Here is a 20,404-nt window from a genome sequence, read left to right on the forward strand (position 1 = left end):
TAAGTTGAGAATTCAAACTAGCGAGAGGTGGTTATATTTTGGCCCCAAGACAGAGAGTGTTCCTTGCTTTTGTGCAATCTTGCTTTGTGGAGTGTAGACGAGAATGTGGACAGTTCCTGAGGGTTTGCAAAGAGAAAAGTAAAAATGTCAGATTCTGGAGTCACAACCCACCTGGAGGAAAGAGCTATTCAGGCAATGAGTCCACATGATCACAATTTGTGAGGTATGTTGTTTTACTAGATATACTAGCAAACAAAAAAAAGGTGAGTGGAAATACTCTATGGACTCTTGTACATTGTTACTGAATTAATTCATCAACAGCTGTATTGTATTATATATTACTGTATGAATTCCTAAATACATAGTCACTCATTCATACACATATTTATTTATTCATTAGCTAATATTTGTCAAGCACCTACTTCCCTGTTGGTGTTGTGATTACAGAGATGAAGGAACAAGCATGGTTTGTTTCCCTTGGTGCTCCTAGTATAACGAGGAGACAGAGTTCAAAATGAAATGTGCTGGGGAGGGCTACAAGGGTGCTTAAATGGGGGATACTACTCTTTCTGGGTGGTAGATGTGTTAAAGGAGAGCTTCCCTGATGGAGTGACACAGAGGTTGAGTGTTGAGGATGAGTAGAATTTAGCCAGGTGAATAACAGGAAAGAAGGCCTGGAGGGCGGCAGGACTAGCAAGGGCAAAGGCTCTGAGGCAGAAGGGACCAGACGGCATTCACAGAACGGAGGCCCAAGGGGATGGAGAATAGTGAGTGAAGGGAAAAACAGTATGAAATGAGTCTGAGAGGAGGCTAGACCCTGGTAAGAAAACTATAAACTAAGAGCAACGAGAAGGCAGTGAAGATTTCAAGCAGGGGAGTGATAAAAGCATTTACAAAATGGCTTAGCCAAGTCCAAACTGACTACATTACCCAAGAAGAAGATTCAAAAGAAGTACAAGACAGAGAAGGTAAGGCATATACGGTGGTAGCTTAGAAAAGTACCAAATCGTGGAACAAGTGCAGAATTTATTTTTTATTAATTTATTTTTTTTAAAAAAATCAAGATTGTGACATTTTAATTTTTTAATTTTTATTTTTTTACTTGGCCACGCCAAATGGCATATGGGATCTTAGTTCCCTGATGAGGGATCGAACCCAGGCCCTCGGCATTAAAAGCGCAGACTCCTAACCACTGGACTGCCAGGGAATTCCCAAAAGGGCAGAATTTAAAGATGGAAGAGGTTAGCAAGAACCAAGGAAGGCTTTAGGAGTTGGATTAAATCTTAAGATAGATTTAAAGACATCCTTGGGTGTCAAGAGTCATGCAGGGACACAGGAAGTTCATGATCACAGAACAAAGCAGGAAGGAGGTGAATTCAGGAGAGAGTAATCAGACAGCCTAGGGAGGACATTTTCCAGTAAGAGATGGAGTCCCTGATCCATGAAAATGCATTTAGGGATGGAAAATCTGGTCCTAAGAACATTCGAGAAGATGTGCACCTGGAGAGGTTTACCAGAGGTCACAAATGGGTGGGTGGCCTGAGCTCTCCATCTGGTTGGTACAAATGGAAGTTTAGAATTTATTTGAAAAGAGATTTGAGTGAAGAGTTCAACATCAGGAGACCACGTAAAAAAAAAAAGAAAATCCATATTTCTCGTAAAAAGGGGAACTTCTAGTGGCGTTGAGTCCCCGTGGATGGAGTGGTCCCTCCCTAACGGGCTTCACTCAATTTACATTTCCTGCCAGGTCCCTGTGGGCCTTGGGAGCTGCTGCCACCCCCTCGACAGCGGGGGGCGGGGGGGGGTGGCAGGGAGGAGGGGACATCTTGCCTCCCCAAGGGATTAGGGCCAAGCATTCGAGAGGCCTAGAGGTGGAGAATTTAAGGAGGCACTCACTCTCGAGGCAGCCCTGGCCCTAGTTCCCCTCCACGCTTCGATCAAATCTCAGCTGAAAGAATTTCTTCCGAGCCTCCCAGAGTGGAGATTTGCTTAAGATCTGCTCCTTTAGCAGGTGAAACTGGTTTTCACTTTAAGTCAGAGATGTTTAAATGCCCTTTTAAAATATATTTATTCTAAATTTTAAAGACAGATTATTTGTTTAAATTAAGAAAAAAATTAGTTCTGTTGGTGTTTTGGCATAAAACTACCACGGTGGACTTGAGTGATTCAGGTCTGGGGAAGGCTACCACGATCCTCGGGCGCCCCCTGCAGGCAATGAGTAAATTACCACGTGATCACAGGGGTTGCCTTCTCTTTGCCCCTCACTCTTCTCGGCTCCCCGTGGAAGGCTCATCCCATCAAGACTTCCCTTTGAAGTCTAAGAACCAGGAGCCTGGCACGGATGTTTCAGGTTTTGGAGGGCACTCATGCACGTACGGCTATGAAATGAGCTCATTATCGCTTTGTGACAGAATCTAAATTAAGCTGGGACGTGTCTGGACAATTTTGTAGCTTACATGTCAATTCAAATAGAGGTTTTTGTTTTTTGCTTTTCCCCCTCAACATACTTGCCGTTTCTATCCTTGTATCTTCCTCATGGAGTTTTCATACTGGTAGTTACATAGTCTTTTATTATTATTTTATGTGTTCTTGTTATAGCTATTAAAACCACATTAATAACACCTTCTAACATACTGTATAACGTACTTACATATTTTGAGCATGGTCTGTCTCCCATCACTAGAATGTAAGCTGCATATAACAGGGCATTTTGTCTATTTTTTTCAGTGCGGTAGCCCCACTGCCTAGCACCTGCCCTTATTGATCAGTTCCAGAGGCTTCATTGGCTGCTCCAGCCAGACACAAGCTCTCCTTCCCCAGGACCCTCAGCGTGGTCTCAGGGCTGCAGCCCCAGGTGCTCTGATCTGTGGCGATGTACGTGTGCCAACTGTAAGCTCCCTGCTGCAGAGCACCTTGTTGGATTCAGCTTTCTTTTTGCAACAGCATCTAGCATGGGACAGGTCTCAAACAAAGGCACGCACAAACCCCCTCATTCAGATCTGTTAGAACAGAAGCCTGGGGGTAGCCAAGTTCATATGCCTGGAGGACCTGACAGGGAAGCACACAGATGAGGCAGGTAGGGACCTGTGGGGACCCTGGAGAGGGCCTGTGAGCTAAATGGGCCACGTCCAATCAGCACCAGCAGCTGCTGGCACGCAGGAATGGGGGCTGAAGGTCCCCGGGACGCTGCTTTTACAAGCTCGAGCAAAATAAAACTCTATTTATTATTATTATTATTATTTTAAACTTTTAATTTTATATTGGAGTATAGTTGATTAACAGTGTTGTGATAGTTTCAGGTGTACAGCAGAGTGATTCATTTATACATATACATGTATCTATTCTTTTTCAAATTCTTTTCCCATTTAGTTTGTTATATAATATTGAGCAGAGTTCCCTGTGCTATACAGTAGGTCCTTGTTGGTTATCCATTTTAAGGATAGCAGTGTGGGGCTTCCCTGGTGACCCAGTGGTTAAGAATCCACCTGCCAATGCAGGGGACACGGGTTCGAGCCCTGGTCAGGGAAGATCCCACATGCCGCAGAGCAGCTAAGCCCCTGCACCACAACTACTGAGCCTGCGCTCTAGAGCCCGCGAGCCACAACTACTGAGCCCATGTGCCGCAACTACTGAAGCCTGCGCACCTAGAGCCCGTGCTCCGCAACAAGAGAAGCCACTGCAATGAGAAGCCCACGCACCGCAACGAAGAGTAGCCCCCTCTCGCCGCAACCAGAGAAAGCCCGCGCGCAGCAGCAAAAGACCCAATGTAGCCAAAAATAAATAAATAAATAAAATAAATTTTAAAAAAAATGTATATATAGCAGTGTGTACATGTCAATCGCAAACTCACAATCTATCCCTTCCACCCCACACTTCCCCCCTGGTAACCATAAGTTCTCTAAGTCTGTGAGTCTGTTTCTATAAAAACTCTAACATTGTTGAGTGAAATCTCCTAAGTTTCAAATGTTGGTTCAATTAAAAAAAATACTGTATGGGTCAAAAAAAAAAGCAACCGAAAACAACCCATATCTTGCATCCAGTCACTGGGTGGCCAGTTTTCAACCTGGTATAAGGGAATGCGTTCATTCATCCCTTGGGGATAGTATTTTCAAGTGCTTATTGGGCTTTACCTTTCTGGCCTGCAGTCTCCTGTTGTTTTCATTTGTACCCCAGGCTTCTTTCTTTTGTTAGTCCAGACAAGTATGGACACACACTCAAGCTGGAGAAAAAAAACAGAAGCAAATGTTGGAAACAGTCAATATTACGGAATGAGAGGATGCTTAGTAGAAGACTTGAAAGTCCCCACTTGCACGTGCAGCACTGGTTTTCCTGCAGGAAAGGCGATTAGCTCAAAGGATACTGTGGGCTGGGGAGCCAAGGGGGTAGGGATGGCGGGAAACGGAGCGAGAAGGAAGACTTCCGAAGCAGAGGAAGCCAATTCAGCACTAAGGTTGGGGGCGGTTCTGCCCACCGTCCATCTGTCCAGGTTCAATGACGCTCTCCTTATCTGCCCAGCCCCTAGCTGACCCAGCCCTTTGAACAGCCCCATGATGACTGAACTCCCAAGGAGAGGACACTGTTGGCCGCCAATCCAACAACCCTTACTTCCTTCTTCCCCTTCCTTGTTTCCAGAAACCCAGCCTAGTTTTCTTTTTCGGCAGCCATATTTCCAGCCTCGAGGAATTAGTCCTCATTGTTCAAGGTAATCATTAATACTGTAGCTTTTGCCAGTGATTGAGGTGGGTGTAAGACAGACATAAAGGCAAGGGGGCTAGGAGATTCTGGGAAATACATTTCTCCTTGAGAGCGAGAGAAAGCAAGAGTGAGAGAGCACAGGACAGCGAGTCAGAGGGAGCATAAGCTGACGTGCATAAGGTACGTGCTGACCCCTTTTCCCTCTGCCTGTGCACCTCTTGGATAAAGACGTGACGCTTGAGGATGCAATAGCCATCTTGTGATGATAAAGGGAAGGCCAAGGACGACAGCATATCCAGCTGGGAGCCGTAACTTCTGCTTTGGTCTGAATGTTTGTGTCCCTCCGCACTCCCCAGATTCATACCTTGAAATCCTCATGCCCAATGTGATGTCTTAGGAGGTGGGCCCTTTGGGAGGTGTGGAGTTCAGGAGGGTGGAGCTTTCAAGAGAGGGATTTAGTGCTCTTACAAAAGAGACACCAGAGAGCTCCCTCGCCCCTTCCTCCGTGTGAGGACCCAGCCAGAAGGTGCTGGCTGTGAACCAGCCCGCACCTGACCATGCTGTTGCCCAGACCTCAGACTTCCAGCTTCCAGGACTGTGAGAGATAGATTTCTATTGTTTATAAGCCACCCGGTCTGTGGTATTTTATTAAAGAAGTCTGAACACAGGAAGACAACGTCTTTGACCTGTTGACCCAGCCCAGGTACCTCCTTCCTCCATAAGAGACCCCTCCTCTCCTCTCTTCCTCCCATTCTCTGTTCACTCAGTGGCCACCTCCAAAGACCCCTCGGGACCACGCGCTTCTGTTCTTCTCTGTCTCGGCACCTCATCTGTTTCCCCCGTCAGGTGCTTGGCACCATTTGTAATGATTTTGCCCTTTTGTGTTCTATCTCCCCCTCCACTGTCTGTTTCTGCAGCGCCTTTAAATTTGGCTAGTTAGTGATCTTTTAAATGAATGAGTGTCATTGATGGAGATTCCACTCTAGGCCAGATCCTGTGAAAAGATCCAACCCTGAAAAAAAACATAGTCGTTCCACAAATATATATTGAGCACATATGAGCTGAGCACAGGGAAGACCTAATGCAAAGGGCTTGGATTCTGGAGCTGGGACCCTGACGGAGCAGGCCATGCCACGTGGGGCTAAGGGCTGTGGCAGAGAAGGCAGGGTGTGCTTGCTATAAGGCCCCCTTATCCTCACTTCCCGAAGAGGAAATTGGGACTTCGAGAAAGGAGACTTGTCCAGAGCAATTCTCAAACCCCTGGGGTCCCTGAGATCTATTCAGGGGATCCCCGAGGGCCTCCCTTTTCCAACGACTTATCTACGTGAGATCAGATTTTCTTCATATATAGCAATTAAACAACGTATTGCAAGAGATTGAACGCAGAAGCAGGTATGAGAATCCAAACTTCCATTAAGCCAGACATTACAGAGATTTGCAAGAATGTAAAACTGCCATTCTTCTCAATATTTTTTTTGGTCTTGGAAAATATGGTTATCTTTAATTTTAAAATGTTGCTTACAATAACATGAAATGGATTTTAAAATTATAAGTTAATAAATACATTCAAAAATTCTACTTCTAATATGATAAATGTTGAAGAATATACGACAGAAATTCTTCAGGGTCCTCAAAAATTTTTAAGAGTGTAAAGGGATCCTGAGACCAAAAAAATTTAAGAATTGGGAGGCACATGCGTCAGAGTATACAGTAATTGCTGAATAATATTGTTGAAAAAAATTAACTACTAGGAGTACTTCCTCCTTTTTATCATCTGAATTATCAGGGCACATACATCTCTCATGCTGTTGCCAAGGTCATTCGTTCTTAGCTCTTTTTTTAGGGAGGTGCATTTCTTACCCGGTTCGTGGGATGGGTGGAAAGGAACGGCCCTTCCGCCCGCTCGCGGCCCCGCCGCGCTGAGCGCCCCCTGCTGCCCGCTGCTGGAGCTGCGGTCGCTCGCCACACCCACCCCAGTTTCTGTCGGCCCACAGGGAGTCGCCTGTCCCTTTAATAGGCACGTACCAAGTCCTTCCAGGTTACATGTCCTCCCCGAGTCCCAGACCTTAGGAATCACTGATCGAAGATCCAATCGGAGGGAAAGTAGAGACCACTTTGTGTTTGGAGGGAGTCCTGCGTCGTCGGGGAGCGAGGGAGGGCGCGGGGCCGAGGCACACCTTAGCGGCCCTCCCCCGCCTCGGGCCGTAGTCCAGTCCCAAGATGGCGGCCACCATGAAGAAGGCGGTGAGTGGGGCGCCCGGGGTGCGGGATGCCCGGCCGGCGGGCGGGGGTCGGCCGCGGGGGGCCGGCCGCGGGGTGCCGGGGGCGCGCAGCTCTGAAGCCCGGCGCGGGGCTCGGGGCCGAGACTCCCGACCCTGAGGGCGGCCCCGGGCCGAGGCCTGCCCGCGCCCGGCGTCTTGGGGTCTTTCTGGGCCCCCGGCTGGCCGTGGGGGCACCCCGGCTGGGACCCTTAGAGGGCTCTGGGTCGCCTCTGGCGGTGCTGAGGATGATCCTGGAGAGTCTGAGGATCCCGCTGCCCAGACCTTGTCCTTGGGGTGTGGGAAGCCTAAGGGTCCGGTTGACTCCGGTTGGCCATAACGCAGGTGCTTTACCTGGGTCGTCGCGTTTAACCCTTACAAGTTCACAAGGGTGGGCGCTCTGGTACCCTTCTTTGCAGGCAAGGAAGCTGAGGCCCAGAGAGGTGGAGTCACCTGCCCAAGGTCACTCAGCTGTAAGGAGCAGAGCAGGAACCCGCATCCCCGGATTATCTGGCCCCTGAGCCACTCAACTCTACACTCGGTGCCCCTGCGCTCTCCAGGCTAAAACCATCTGTTATTGAGGATAGACGATGGGCCGGGGCCCAGAAGCCGTCCGTTTATTATTATCCCGGATCCTTCCAGCAATTTAGCAAGGGCACGTTTTCCCCCCACTTTACAGACGGAGAAACTTAGAGCGGTGAGCGGCTTCAAAGTGACTCAGCTAATAAGCAGAGGTGGAGTGCAAACTCAGGTTTTATTTTGTTTTTCCCAAAGCCCACCTTTTATCCTACTGAACAAGCAGAACGCCTCTTCAGGGCTTATAATTCGTTAAGTCTACCCAGATGCTTAAAGAAATCTAGATAGAAAGAAAATAAAAATGGAGAGGGGCAAGGAAATAATAACATCTGATATTTATTGAGGCTTTACTGTGTGCTGGGCACCGTTTTAAGCACATTGTATACATTGTTTATTTTAATCTTACACTCCTTTAAGGGTGATGCTGTGTTTCACCTTATTTTACAGATGAGGAAATGGAAGCACAGAGGCAAAATTAGGATATAGAGAAATAAACATGGATGTTCTGCCTCCAGAGCCTGTGTTTTTAACTTCCATGCTGTCTGATGAGAGTCCCCTGGCTGAAGGGATTTGCTCTGTAGGTCTCGTGTGTGTTTCCTTTCATTCCACTTCTAAGACCACATGGGAATGTGCTTCCGTTGCTTTCCTGCTCAAGGCACCTCATAGTCTAAGCCACCTGCTCTTGCTGTAGGGTGACCAATCCCTCCAGGTTTGCCTGAGATGGAGGGAGTGCTAAAACTGGGAAAAGCCCCAGGCAAACTGGGGTGAGTTGCTCATCCTACTGGTCTGTCATCCACAAATTCTTAATCAGGTACCAGAGTAGGGTTTAGGGCCATGACGATTCAGACAGGAACTATGTGAGAGTCACTTGGCCTCTGTTTTGTTTTTATATTGGGCCCTCTGTCAGGTATGGCCTTTCACTCCATGGAAGATACTAGCTGTGATTCACCCTCATTCGACAGATGTAGAAACTAAAGTACAGAGAGATGAAGTAGACGTTGAGGAAATGGTGGAAGAATGGTTTGAACCCTGGGCTTGATCGCAAAATTCTTGATCACCAACATTTTTTCCTTTCATTCATTTAACAAACTTTTTGAGCATGGTCTACGGCGCAGTTTCAGTTTTAGGTGATGGACATAAGAATGGTGAACAATAACGAAGTTTTTATCCCCTTGTCCTTATAGCACTGTAGAACTTAAGCTCTTGGGGAGAGGCAGGCGTTAATCAGTAGTCACACAGAAAACTGTAAAATTTGCAGCTCCAATAAGAACTATGAAAGAAAGGGGCTTGTGAAATGAGCGCCGGAATAAGGTCTGCTTTGAGGTCAGGGGAGGCTTTCCTGAGAAGGTGTGATCTGTAGGATTCCATGAGGAGCAGAAAAGAAAGTTGGAGTACCTCCTGCAAAGGCCCAGCATGCATTTAATAAAAGGAGGGCCAGGATGACAGAGAATCGGGGTGGGGGGCAGGTTGAACCATGGTGGTAAAATAACTTATAGAGGGGTAGGTGGCGGCCAAAACATAAGGTTTTCTTCTTTATCTTAATAAGACTCTCACAGACGCAACATCTTCCTGTAGGGGTTTCCAATGCTGTGGACAATTTCTGATAGGTTAGCGACATGTGCCTCTTTTCTCTGCCGACTGTAAGAGAAAACAGAGGCATGCCGATGTGTGAGAGTGAAATATCACAGGATAGCCCTTGGAGTTTAAGAAAAATTGTTTGCAGTCTGGAGTGCTTTGTAACCCATTACCTCCCAGTGGGTCATGACTTTTTCTGGTGAGAAGTTAAGGTGAGATGATTCAGTCCTGTCATCTCCAGAGTTCTGCTTTCTCAGACCTGGTTCTTGGCCATGAAAGGTACTACAGTCCGATTTCTGTTTATCGTCCTGAGTACAACTGTCTCTTCCTCAGAGAAGCCACCTTTGACCTTCCCTTCACTCCCCAGCCCCTCAACACTTCCACCCCCTACACTATTTTGCTTTCACTGTCACATGTATCACTATCTAGCAGAAACGCTTGCTTTTTGCACACCTCTTCCATTAGAATATAAGCGTGCCAGTATTCTTGAGGCGAGGACTCATGAATACCCTCCTTCCACAGTGCCTCGTACATACGAAACACCAAGTAATTATTAAATGAATGCCTGTTCACAGGGAAGGTGAGTAAAAATACAAAGCAAAGTTTTATATTGTAGAAACTGGGTAGATAACCTTTAAAAAACAAAAATAGAAGCAGACTACAATTGGTCGGAACCTCCTCCTAGGTTTTTAGAACCTGAGGGACCCCGCTGTGGGTCCAGATGGTGCTGGTGAAACCCAGAGTCAGCGTGGGCATGACTGAGGGTGGGTCGCTGTCCTCCCGGGGTCCCGTGAGGGGCTGATGCTCCAGATAAGGGTGCAGTCACAGTGCAGGGAATTTTAACTTTCACCTTGAATCTTGGGCGGTCATATTTCTCTTAAGCCTAGCAGAATTTTCCTCTGGGTCTGGGTCTGTTCTTCTTCGTAATGATTTTCGGTAAACGTTATTCAGGAAATAAAGCACTTGGCTGTCGTTTATTGAAAGGCGACTCCATCTCCAGGCCCTATGCTAGGTGCTCGTTTTATCCCCTCTGCAAGGTGGGAATAGCGTCCCCATTTTACAGATGACAAACCTGAGTTGGCTCCAGAGAACTGAGCAATTTGCCTAAGGTTCCTGCTTGCTTGGATCTGAATCCACTCTTACTGTCTCCACCACTCTGGTACCACTAAGGAACTCCTTCCTCCTTGAGTTACTTTGGCTTCGTGAGCGGTACTAACTACATCTGGCTTCTCTCCTAACCTTCGGGGGCGTGGGTCCCTTTAAGAATCTCATGAAAGCCATGGAGACCTTTCCAGAAGAATGCACATATAATACACAGCGTTTTGCATAGTTTCAGGGGTAAATGGACCTCTGACAGTCGGTGCGCTCCCAGTTTAGAATTACTCCCTCCCTGCCAAATGGAGCTTCCAGCAACATAGGAGTGTTCTAGATCAGTGAGATTAAAACGGAAGCCACCGCTGTAATCAGGGAGGGTGCTGACTTCTCACTTTCCACAGTAAACAGCCCTCCCCTGGGTGGCACGCGGTTTAACCAGCGCTTGTGTTTGCCTCACACCCCGACTTGAGCCCTTAACCCCAGGGAGAGAACCACCATTCAGGAAATGAACTCCAGGGTGCAGCGTGTGCTGGGGGCTGCCGTTTGGTGAGGCTACAGCAGGAAACTCCTGCTTTGGAAAGATAGAAGGCAGGTGGCCAGACTCTCCACAACTTTTCAGAAACCCTGTGTCGGTGAGTCTGATGGAACATGATTTAGATTCAAATTCAGAAACAATGGATTAAGGCTCAGTTGTGTTTCAGACAGCCCTGTGCTGGGTGCTTTCATGGGGATTACCCCGATAAAGCCTCACCATGACAAGTGCATCTATAAATACATATTCAGGCTTTCAAGGACTCAATATTTAAATTCTGCAGGAGCAGGAACTCTAGAATTCTCTGTTCCCTGTTGGCTTAGAGAGTTGAGACTTCTTGTGCAGGCAAATGACTTGAATGCCAACATATCTGCATATGGACTTTGCTTTGGCTTCTGTAGCATAGCTCAGTGTTTCCCAACTTCCATATATGTAAAAAGTATGCACCAGGGTGAACATTCAAAGCTATACGTATATCCCACTGTAAAGGATTTTTTTTCATGATATCTGCTGGGTGTCTGATGATGGGGCTGATGCGTGTTTATTGGGTGATGAGAGCTTGGGTCAGAGGAAGGCTGAATTCTCGGTGTCTGCATTTATATTCTGATCACCAAGCTCCATACTGCTTGAGACAACAGGTTGCCTCAAATAAAGGAAATAAAAGTCAATTGTCATGAGAGACCGGGTGAAAGGATGGGGTGTGGTTATTGTGAACCATTACTGTTATTGGCAAAAGAGCCCTAAATAGTCCTTGTTGAAGCTATATCTGTCTCTTTCCTGCTTTAAATTATCATCAAGTGCCCTTGTTCCTCTTTTATAAATGAGGGGAAACTCTAAGGAAGTCTGTTATTTAAAAAAAGTGTTTTAAAAATATATGGTCCCTTGTTAATCAACTATATTCCAATATAAAATTTAAAAAAAAAATGAAAAGGGGAAGGAACCAAAAAAAAAAAATGGTCCCCCTTTGAGAATCTGATTAAAACCAAGGACTTCCTGTTCCTCTTCTAGATATGCATGATTGTGTGTATAAACACACGTGCGCGTGCGCACATACACACACACACACACACACACACACACACACACACACACTTCTGCCTTTAATTTGCAAGAGCTCATGGACCTGTCTGGACTCTGGAGCCAGATTACCTGGGTTGAAACCGAGCTTTACCACTTACCTGCTATGTGGCTTTGGGCAAATTATTTAACCTCTCTGTGCCATGCTTTCTCCATCGGTAGAACAGTGGTACTAATGTTCCTACTTAATAAGACTGATTGGAGGATTAGCAGAGATAATAAAGTACTTAGAAAGTTCTTGGCACATAATAAATGCTCAGTAAATGTTAGCTGTTATTTATATGGTTTCATAGATACTTTGTCGTCTAAGTAGTCTAATTTTATTTACAAATTTAATCACATAGTTTAAAAATATTCAATTTTTATCATTTTACAGGGAATTACACCTTATTCATAATTAAGACACATAAACAAGTTCTGCATTAAACATAATTTTTAATGTGTGTGTGTGGAATATAGTCACTGAAATGCAGAGTGACCCTCAAGCCAGTATATCAGTTACATTACAAATTATAGAAACAGACTTCTGATAGCCTCAATAAACTTAAGCAAGTTTTAACTCTGAGAGAATAAACTAGTGTAAGGCATTTACCAAAATTATCACATCACTTTTGTTCCCTGGGCTATCTTAAAAAATTCTGCTCTAGGCCAAAAGTTGACTGACTTGATTCAGGATTTATTCTTTTTTTTTTTCCCATGGGTTTTTATTTTGTCCCATGCAGCTCGAAAGTTTGAATTGAGTTATATTTATCTCCAGAAATGGGTACACTCCTGTTCTTGTCACTTCCTTATTACAAAGCCTGCAGTCCCTGGAGAGTAGTTCCTCTCAAGATTTCTTCCCTGTTTCTGATTTTCTGGTACAACCCTCAGCAGTCTGTGGAGGCTGGTGGAAAATAGTTTTAAAGGTAGTGCAGTTTTGCTCTGTGTCGATTCAGGACTTATTCTTAATTGTTATTTACATTTGAAATGTTTTTGCACGTTAGGCATTACTCCATAGCATATCAGAAGAGGTTATAGATTTATGAACAAATCTTAAGCTTGTGGAGCAGAAACTTAGTAAGGCCTGTGTTTGTGATACTCTGTACCTCTCGTGATTCTGGACTCTGAGGGCAAGTAGTTTATTGGGCTATTTCAGAGTTATATTAAAAGCTAACCTATAACTTCTCCATTAAAATTAATTCTACAAAAAAATGTATATGTTTTTTCAGGCTGCAGAAGATGTCAACGTTACTTTTGAAGATCAACAAAAGATAAACAAATTTGCACGGAATACAAGTAGAATCACAGAGCTGAAGGAAGAAATAGAAGTAAAAAAGGTATTGAAAATACGGATCTTATTTAAGAAAAATAAAAGTTCTTCATGCTATAGCTTTTTAAAACTAAATTCAGTAATATGTGATTATATCTGTCTGGGCTCTTTGTTGTAGATGACAAAATACACTCTAGTTAGTTTAAGAAGGAAGACGTTGGTTAAGGGAGGTGAGATAGCGTACAGATTGTTGAGGGGTGTGGCCCTCGGCTGAGGGTCCAGGAGCAGGTCCCAGAACCAGAGACTTGGCTGGTGATGGAGCTGCTGTTGTCGCCACTGATCCCAGAGCCAGCTGCCCCCTCCACCATGGGGACGCTGCCCCTCGGTCCTCGGAACACTGGGCTGCCGCCGTGCCCAAGCCTGTGTGTCAGAGGCTTGTGCCCAGCCTCTTCTCATGCAGCTCTCCTGAGTTGAAGTCCAGTTCAGGTGTCTTTGATTAGTGGAATTTATGTTATTATTTGCTTTCATCCTATCATCAAGCAAAGCTGAGAAATGCAGGTTTGTGTTTGTGTTCGTGTTTTTATTCTGCTATAGGAAGGCGGAAGTCACAAGGTGGGAAACAAAGTAGGAGACATTTTGAGTGGCCATGGATACCTCCACTGTCCATCACAGGGGGCTTATAGCAATCTGGAACTATCTAGAGGACAGTGTGTTAGTGAGCTACGTGCTTCCTTATGAAATGCTATCTAAAAATGTAAGAAACTTATTTTAATGTGATGATACCTGTGTGAAAGAGTCCCTCAAAGAGTTGAGGTCCCCAAATTAAAATTGGCTTTTAGCCTCTATTAGGGATTTTGAATACATTCTTCATTGCCGTTCACTTTTGCATTTACAGAAACAACTCCAGAATTTAGAAGATGCTTGTGAGGACATCATGCTTGCAGACGACGACTGCTTAATGGTACCTTATCAGATTGGCGATGTTTTCATTAGCCATTCTCAAGAAGAAACACAAGAAATGTTAGAAGAAGCAAAGGTATGTTGGAGTCTCTCCCTGGGTGATGAAGTCTAAGTCTTAAATTAGGATTTATGTCATTATAAAGAATGTGTAAGTATAGGTGTAGGGAAAATAAGGGATGATAGCTAATATTTCATGCATTCTTACAATGTCCCAGGCCTGCTCTGAATGTTTTGTAAGCATGATTTTGTTTAATCCTAACGATGACTCTGGGATAATACTGGGAATCCCAGTTGAGAGTTGAAGAAGAATAGAGGCTTAGAGAGGTTATGGGACTTCCTCAAAGTGACAAAGGGAATGATCTTTGACTCCAGAACCTGTGTTCTAAGTTAATAGTATTTAGAAAGTGCAGAATATTATAAAGTAGAAAAGTCACCCGTAATCCCACTACCCAGAGATAATCATCCATAGTAAACATTTTCATGTATTTCTTTTATGTTCTCTCCTCCTCTTTCTCTGTGTACTTTTGCTTCACGTTTTGGTCGCTTAATGTCCTAGTTGGGTATTATCTTGTTCTATTTAATGTTCATTTATCCAGCAGATCTTCACTGGGAGCCTGTTCTAGGCCAGCTACACGTGTTTTAAAAACATCAATTTTGATGACTGTTTAATGTCATGTTGGTGGACATTGATTCAGCCCACTGTCCTCCTGTTGTTACATTAATTTGTTTTTGCTGTTTTCCTATAGGAGTATTGTGGTGAGCGTTCTTAAACCTAAATCTTTGTTCATGTGTAGGAAGTTCTTTTAAGGAAATAATCAGAGAAGTGTAATTCCTGGGTGAGAGTATGGATTCATTGACAACATTTGGGCTTGTTATAAATTCAGATCATTGAGCGCAACCCCAATAATTTCTAATTCAGGAGGCCTGGAGTGGAGCCCTGGAATTCATATTTCTCACAAGCTTCCAGGTGATCTGGGGGCCACCCTTTGAGAACCACTGGCCAGATTTCTAAAATAATAACGTTGTCAATACTAGGTATTCTTTTGTTCCTGATATTAATGGGTACATATATTATTTGTGTGATTCCATTTTTTTCTTTGTCATGTTTAGGAAAAATCCTTTTGATCCTGGCCAGGAAGGAATTTCTGACATTCCATGCATTTTGTGTGGCAAAGCTGCTCTTTCATAAATGAGGCTCTCATTACTGCTCTTTCAAAGTCTAACTCCAGGGGCCTTGTAGTTAGGGAAATTTCTGCCAGGTTTTGACGATAAGTTGTTACTTTTAATTATTGGTGAGTGTGTGAATTTTTATCATTTCCTCTAGTTCCATAGTTATTTTTGTGGAGAGTTGGAAAAGGCTGTGTCAGAAGCCAGGCCCGTGGTGAACTGTTTACCCTAAATGTTTGAATGTCATTCTTTCTTTATTAGGATATGATAATTTAGGAATTAATTTTCTTTTATTTTATTCTGTTTTTTAAGTCAACCAAAACTGAGAAAAGCTTGATTTATTCTATAATAAGCAAATATAGATCATGAATGAAAAATGCCCCACATTCAGACTTTTGGTTTAGATTTAATTATCAGTGTTATTTAGCTGCCTGTCCAAGTTTAGAAAGTTTTTGACCTAAAATTCTTCCCAAATATTATTTCATCCACAGATGCTCAGAAATCATCCAATTGAATAGAATTAATTTAAACTAATTTTTTTTTTCCAGAAAAATTTGCAAGAAGAAATTGATGCCTTAGAATCCAGAGTGGAATCAATTCAGCGGGTGTTAGCAGATTTGAAAGTTCAGTTATATGCAAAATTTGGGAGTAACATAAACCTTGAAGCTGATGAAAGTTAAACATTTTATAATACTTTTTTTAATTTGTTTAATAAACTTGAATATTGTTTAAAATGATAATTTCCCTTCTTCAAATGATATGGAAAGCAAAACTTTTTTTAAAATTTTCATTTATTTAATGGAAACTTGCCTATTTTCACATGTCTTGCTTATTTATTTTATATTTTTAAAAGAAGACAGTATTCATCTATGTATTTTGCATAACAATTATATCAAGTGTAGGGGCTTTATGTCATGTTATTAAAATCAGTTAAGCAATCGTTTACGTTTCTATATTATTTAGAATATATGTGAAATTTTTATTATAAGAAAATTTAACAGTTAACATGTGTCATGTTGTTCATCTACTATGTCTATTTCAGTTGCCACTTAGAGATGGTAAAAGCACTACAGAAAGATCCGGTCCTACATCTGTCTACTCTTACTCACTTCACAACTAAAACTTTGTCATATACTAAAACATATGTATATATTTTCTTTAAATATGTGTCGTATATATTACATCTGAGCATATGTATTTCACATATAGATCTTGGTTTGAGAGTCCAGATGATGCTGAGGCAAGTGAGGCATGTTGAACTTCATACACGGAGCAGAACAACAGAGATACACCAATAGAAAGAGATGTTTGGGTTTTTTTTAAATTATAAGTTTTACATTTTATTTTAGTGCTTTGTAATTAACTGGGGTTTGTATTGATAATGATGTGGAAGTTAAGCAGCTGTGTGTTTAAAAATAAGGCTTTTTTCCTTAAAGAGTACATTTACTCCCTACTGCCCCCACAAAAGATAACCGTTTTGGGATTTAGAAGACCTAATTGTATTAACTTTCCAGCAGGTGGCACTGATACGCCAAAATACCAATGGAGGAATCGTAATACCCAAGTGAGGATACTTCGAGGATTAAATGTCCATAGTTTTAGAGGAAATGTCATTTTTTTCACTTTCAAGACTAAGCATTGCATAGGTATTGTTTTGGTTAAACGTTTAGAAACAATTCAGGCTTAAAGGTAGAATATATAATTCTAAAATTCTTCACGACTTAAAGGCAAACTTTTAAATTGCTGCAAATTTTCCCAAAGAATGATATTCAAATTCTAGAAAATGACTCTTAGAAGGATATTTTTTCTTCTGTGCATTTGGTTAGAAGTGTGAGACTGGGGAAATGTATTGTAGCAGGAAATAGGTAACACCCTCAAATTAGAAAAGTTGGAGAAAATTGGAGCCAGGATTCCAAAGGTGGAGGGTAAGCGCTAGGAGTGTTTTGTACCCACAGAGGCTGGCGGGGAGGGAACCCCCACCCAGTTCACTCTGGAACCCAGGGAAGGGCTGCCTTCCTTTGAAGAGGGGCACAGCCAGCCAGGGACATCCCTGCAGTGACAGAGCCAGGGGACTGGACACCCTGACCTCATTCTCTCTCCAAAGCCCAGCTGGTGTCCACCACTGGCCAAACCCATTGGGAATCCAGAGGTAGTCCATAGAGGTCGGTCTTTTGCGGGGCCCAGTGGGAGGTGAATGGATGGATCTGGAGGGCCAGTTGGAAGATCCAGCAGAGGCTGGCTAAAATTGAACCTTTTAGAAATGTTAGCAATGAAGGCTCACCTGACTTATGTGCCAGAAACTGAATTGTATAAACTGGCCAGGACTGAAAATTTTGTAACCACATTAGCGAATAAGCCTAATACAAAAAAACACAAACATCTAATGGGGGGAGGGAGGGGGATACATTATTGCTAACTTTATACCTTTTTTTTTAAAGTGTACCTGTGAAGTAAACTTATGAAGGATGTCAGAAATATTTGATTCCCATCTTAAATTCATTCCTAAAGTGTCCGTCAGCCTTTTCTTATTTTTATTAGTAAATTAATTGGGCTAAGGTGAAGGCTGTGAACTGAATGTACTGCATCTGATAAAATCCAGCCATGTAGAAGTTTTGATCTGGATTTGTCACCACTTTTTTTTTTTTTTTGGACAGTAATCCTGATTTTTATATACAATTACTAGTTTTAGAAAGTGCAACTTTTTTTTTTTTTTTTAAAGCAATGCAGGCTAAACGAAAGATATTTGTAGAACAAAATTGACCATCAGGCTGCTGGCTTGCAAACTCATGTGCACAATATGCTACGTCTTATCCAGGCATTGATAGGAAGTAAATAATAGATAATTTGCTCTGCAGTGAGGGTCTTAGGAGCTCGTGCTGCTGACTTTAGTTTTTAAATACTTCTCAAATCTGTCCATTTCTTTCTATCTCCACAACCACCACTAGGCTTATCCAAGCCTTAAGAGCTCTACTCAAAACCACGACTAATTAGGGGAGGGATGGGAAGTTGGAGGGTGTTAGGGAGGGATGCCATTTGATACAGAGTTTTGACAGCTGGAGGCCAGGGGGAATTTCTCAAGGGCTTTGAGTAGAAAGGTGGTATATATGATTGGATATTTTAGAATAATTTGGCAGTTGTTTGGTGGGTTTTACTACAAAGTGATGGAGGAAGGGATACCAGATGTTACTGCACTTTATTTGGTGCATAGATCCAGTTGGCAGAGGAAAAGAAAGAAAAGTAAGCTAGGACCTGGAGAGAAGGTGAGAGATGTAGGTCTTGACAGTGATTGGAGAGATGAAGGTTCAGGAAGGAGGAGAAACCAAAGAGAACTTGGTTTTGAGCACAGGCCAAGTACAGCCTGCAATAGGTTTTCTTTGGCGCTCCTAGTTAAAAAAAAAAAATTTTTTTTTTAAGTGTCTTGCCACAATAAAATCAGGAGCTCTCACATGAATGGAGTTTGGCCAAACGTTGGGACCACATTTCCTGCTGGCATCTTCAGCTGCTCACCCATTGGACAGAACGGCTCTCCAGTTCGCCCCGCCCACTCCCCTCATTTGCATACTTGCCGGGCGCCCGCCCACGCTCGGCTTTGCTACTTCCGGAAGCCTGTGCGCCCCTCGGAAGCCTGCGGCACCCCTGGAAGCCTGTGGAATGGTTAACAAAGGCAGGAAAGTCGGAAGTGTCTGGTCTATCCAGCAGAGAAAAGGGGAGAATGAGAGAAGAGCCCGAGTTTGGCTTTGGACACTTGGAGTTGCTAGGACGCCAGCCCTGTGCCGATGTAAACTTGGCTGTTGGGAAGGTGGGTTGAAACTTCTTTTTCCCGGGGCTAAACCCGAGGCGCTGCTGCCTCCCGGTAGAGCCGCCCCTAGACAGCGGCAGAACGCTAAAGTTGGGAAGACAGGTGGGCTGAGGTCGAGGCCTAGGGAGCCAGAGTGGGTTTGGGAACCCCTGCCTGCAGCGACCCGTCCTGGGGCCTGCGGAAGACGGCTGACCAGGCCCCGGCGGCAACGCGCCGTCGGGGCTCAGAGGGGAACAGGCCTATAGGATACAGGCGGGAGTCTGCGTTTGAGCCCCTACTTCCCAGATTCCACGTGAGCCTGGGGCCGTCTCCACTCCATGCAGGACTGGGGAGATATATTTTAGGACTATTTTCATCCTAGAGAAGCGCTTCTTAACGTTTCAAGTACACACACACTATTGGGGGATTTTGTTAAAACGCAGGCTCTGGTTCAGTGGGTTCGCGCTGGGTCCTGGGACTCTGCATTTCTAATAAGCTTCCAGATTATTCTGATATTGCTGGTCCGTGGGCCATACCTTGGACAGCCCAGGTAGCTTGTCATGGAAGAGAAGAGGACTTAGGAAAGAATGCAGGTGGGAGAAAAAGAACCAGCAAAGGAGACAGAGGCTGCAGTAGTGAGGGGGTTGTAGAATCTTACACATCTTACAGGTGCAAAGGTTTTCGCAGGACTAAACCCTGAAAAATCATTTTCTCCGTTGGGCATGATGCTGAGGGAGATGACGGATAGAATAGTTGCCTTCAACAACTATTTATAGAAACTGGGGGTGGAACCCAGTGTTTTAACAAGCCCTCCAGGTGATTGTGATTCAGCTAACGAACTATCCCGGCTCCAGTAATTCAGTCTGTGTGGGGTTGGGAGGGAGAAACCAAACACCAACTGAGAATTCTCAATGCATAGTTTTAGTGGGGAAAAGAGTAACAAGATACCGGAGCATCAAAGAAGACTGACCCATCCTGCTTAGGGGTGAGGGTAGTTAGAAGTGTCCTGCTTGCTGGTGGTAAGCAGATTATAAAAGATTAAGCAGTGGTGATTGAGATTTGGAGGCAGAAGTGAAAAGGATCTTTACAAGAAAGTTAACAGTGGAAGGAAGGAGATGGACTATCATTTAATGCCATTACTGTGTCGATGGAAGGACGTTTTTTGGGTTTGTTTTCGCTTTTAAGATCAGGGAATATATGAGTCCATGTAGGAGGAGATGGCAAGGAATCCAGGAGAGAAAATGATGGAAAAATCAAGGGACAAGAGATAAAGAAGCACAGCAGGGGAAGGGTCCATGTGAAGGAAAAGGATGACACGGTGCTTATATGAACAGTAAACCGGGAAAACGCACAATTCTGTTTACATTTTATAAAAGCTCTTCCTCGAGGAATAAATGATAGAAAAAAGATTCAGAATAGTGATTAATTCTGGAGAGGGAAGA

General features: G+C 43.9%; 1 protein-coding gene across 2 annotated transcripts; it reads left to right on the forward strand.

Moving 5' to 3' along the window:
* Positions 1 to 6,710: 6,710 nt before the first annotated feature.
* On the forward strand, positions 6,711 to 16,124 carry PFDN4 (prefoldin subunit 4). Of its 2 annotated transcripts, none has more exons than XM_007185277.2 (4): positions 6,711 to 6,939; positions 13,017 to 13,124; positions 13,953 to 14,093; positions 15,733 to 16,124. In XM_007185277.2, exons 1-4 carry the CDS (start codon positions 6,916 to 6,918, stop codon positions 15,862 to 15,864), a joined length of 405 nt encoding a protein of 134 aa, XP_007185339.1. In that variant the 5' UTR covers positions 6,711 to 6,915; the 3' UTR covers positions 15,865 to 16,124. The 2 variants fall into 2 exon arrangements, with proteins under 2 accessions (XP_007185339.1, XP_007185338.1); XM_007185276.2 differs by lacking the exon at positions 6,711 to 6,939 and adding an exon at positions 7,977 to 8,106.
* The last annotated feature ends 4,280 nt before the right edge of the window (positions 16,125 to 20,404 follow it).

Source organism: Balaenoptera acutorostrata, chromosome 15 (assembly GCF_949987535.1).
Source record: "Balaenoptera acutorostrata chromosome 15, mBalAcu1.1, whole genome shotgun sequence".
NCBI lineage: Eukaryota > Metazoa > Chordata > Mammalia > Artiodactyla > Balaenopteridae > Balaenoptera > Balaenoptera acutorostrata.

Bases quoted from the DNA above. Each gene is read 5' to 3' on its own strand.
- PFDN4 (XM_007185276.2), top strand. From the start codon at position 8,026: ATGGATGTTCTGCCTCCAGAGCCTGTGTTTTTAACTTCCATGCTGTCT. The intron at 8,107-13,016 runs GTAGGTCTCGTG...ATGTTTTTTCAG, and splicing joins TGGCTGAAGGGATTTGCTCT to GCTGCAGAAGATGTCAACGT. The intron at 14,094-15,732 runs GTATGTTGGAGT...TTTTTTTTCCAG, and splicing joins AAATGTTAGAAGAAGCAAAG to AAAAATTTGCAAGAAGAAAT.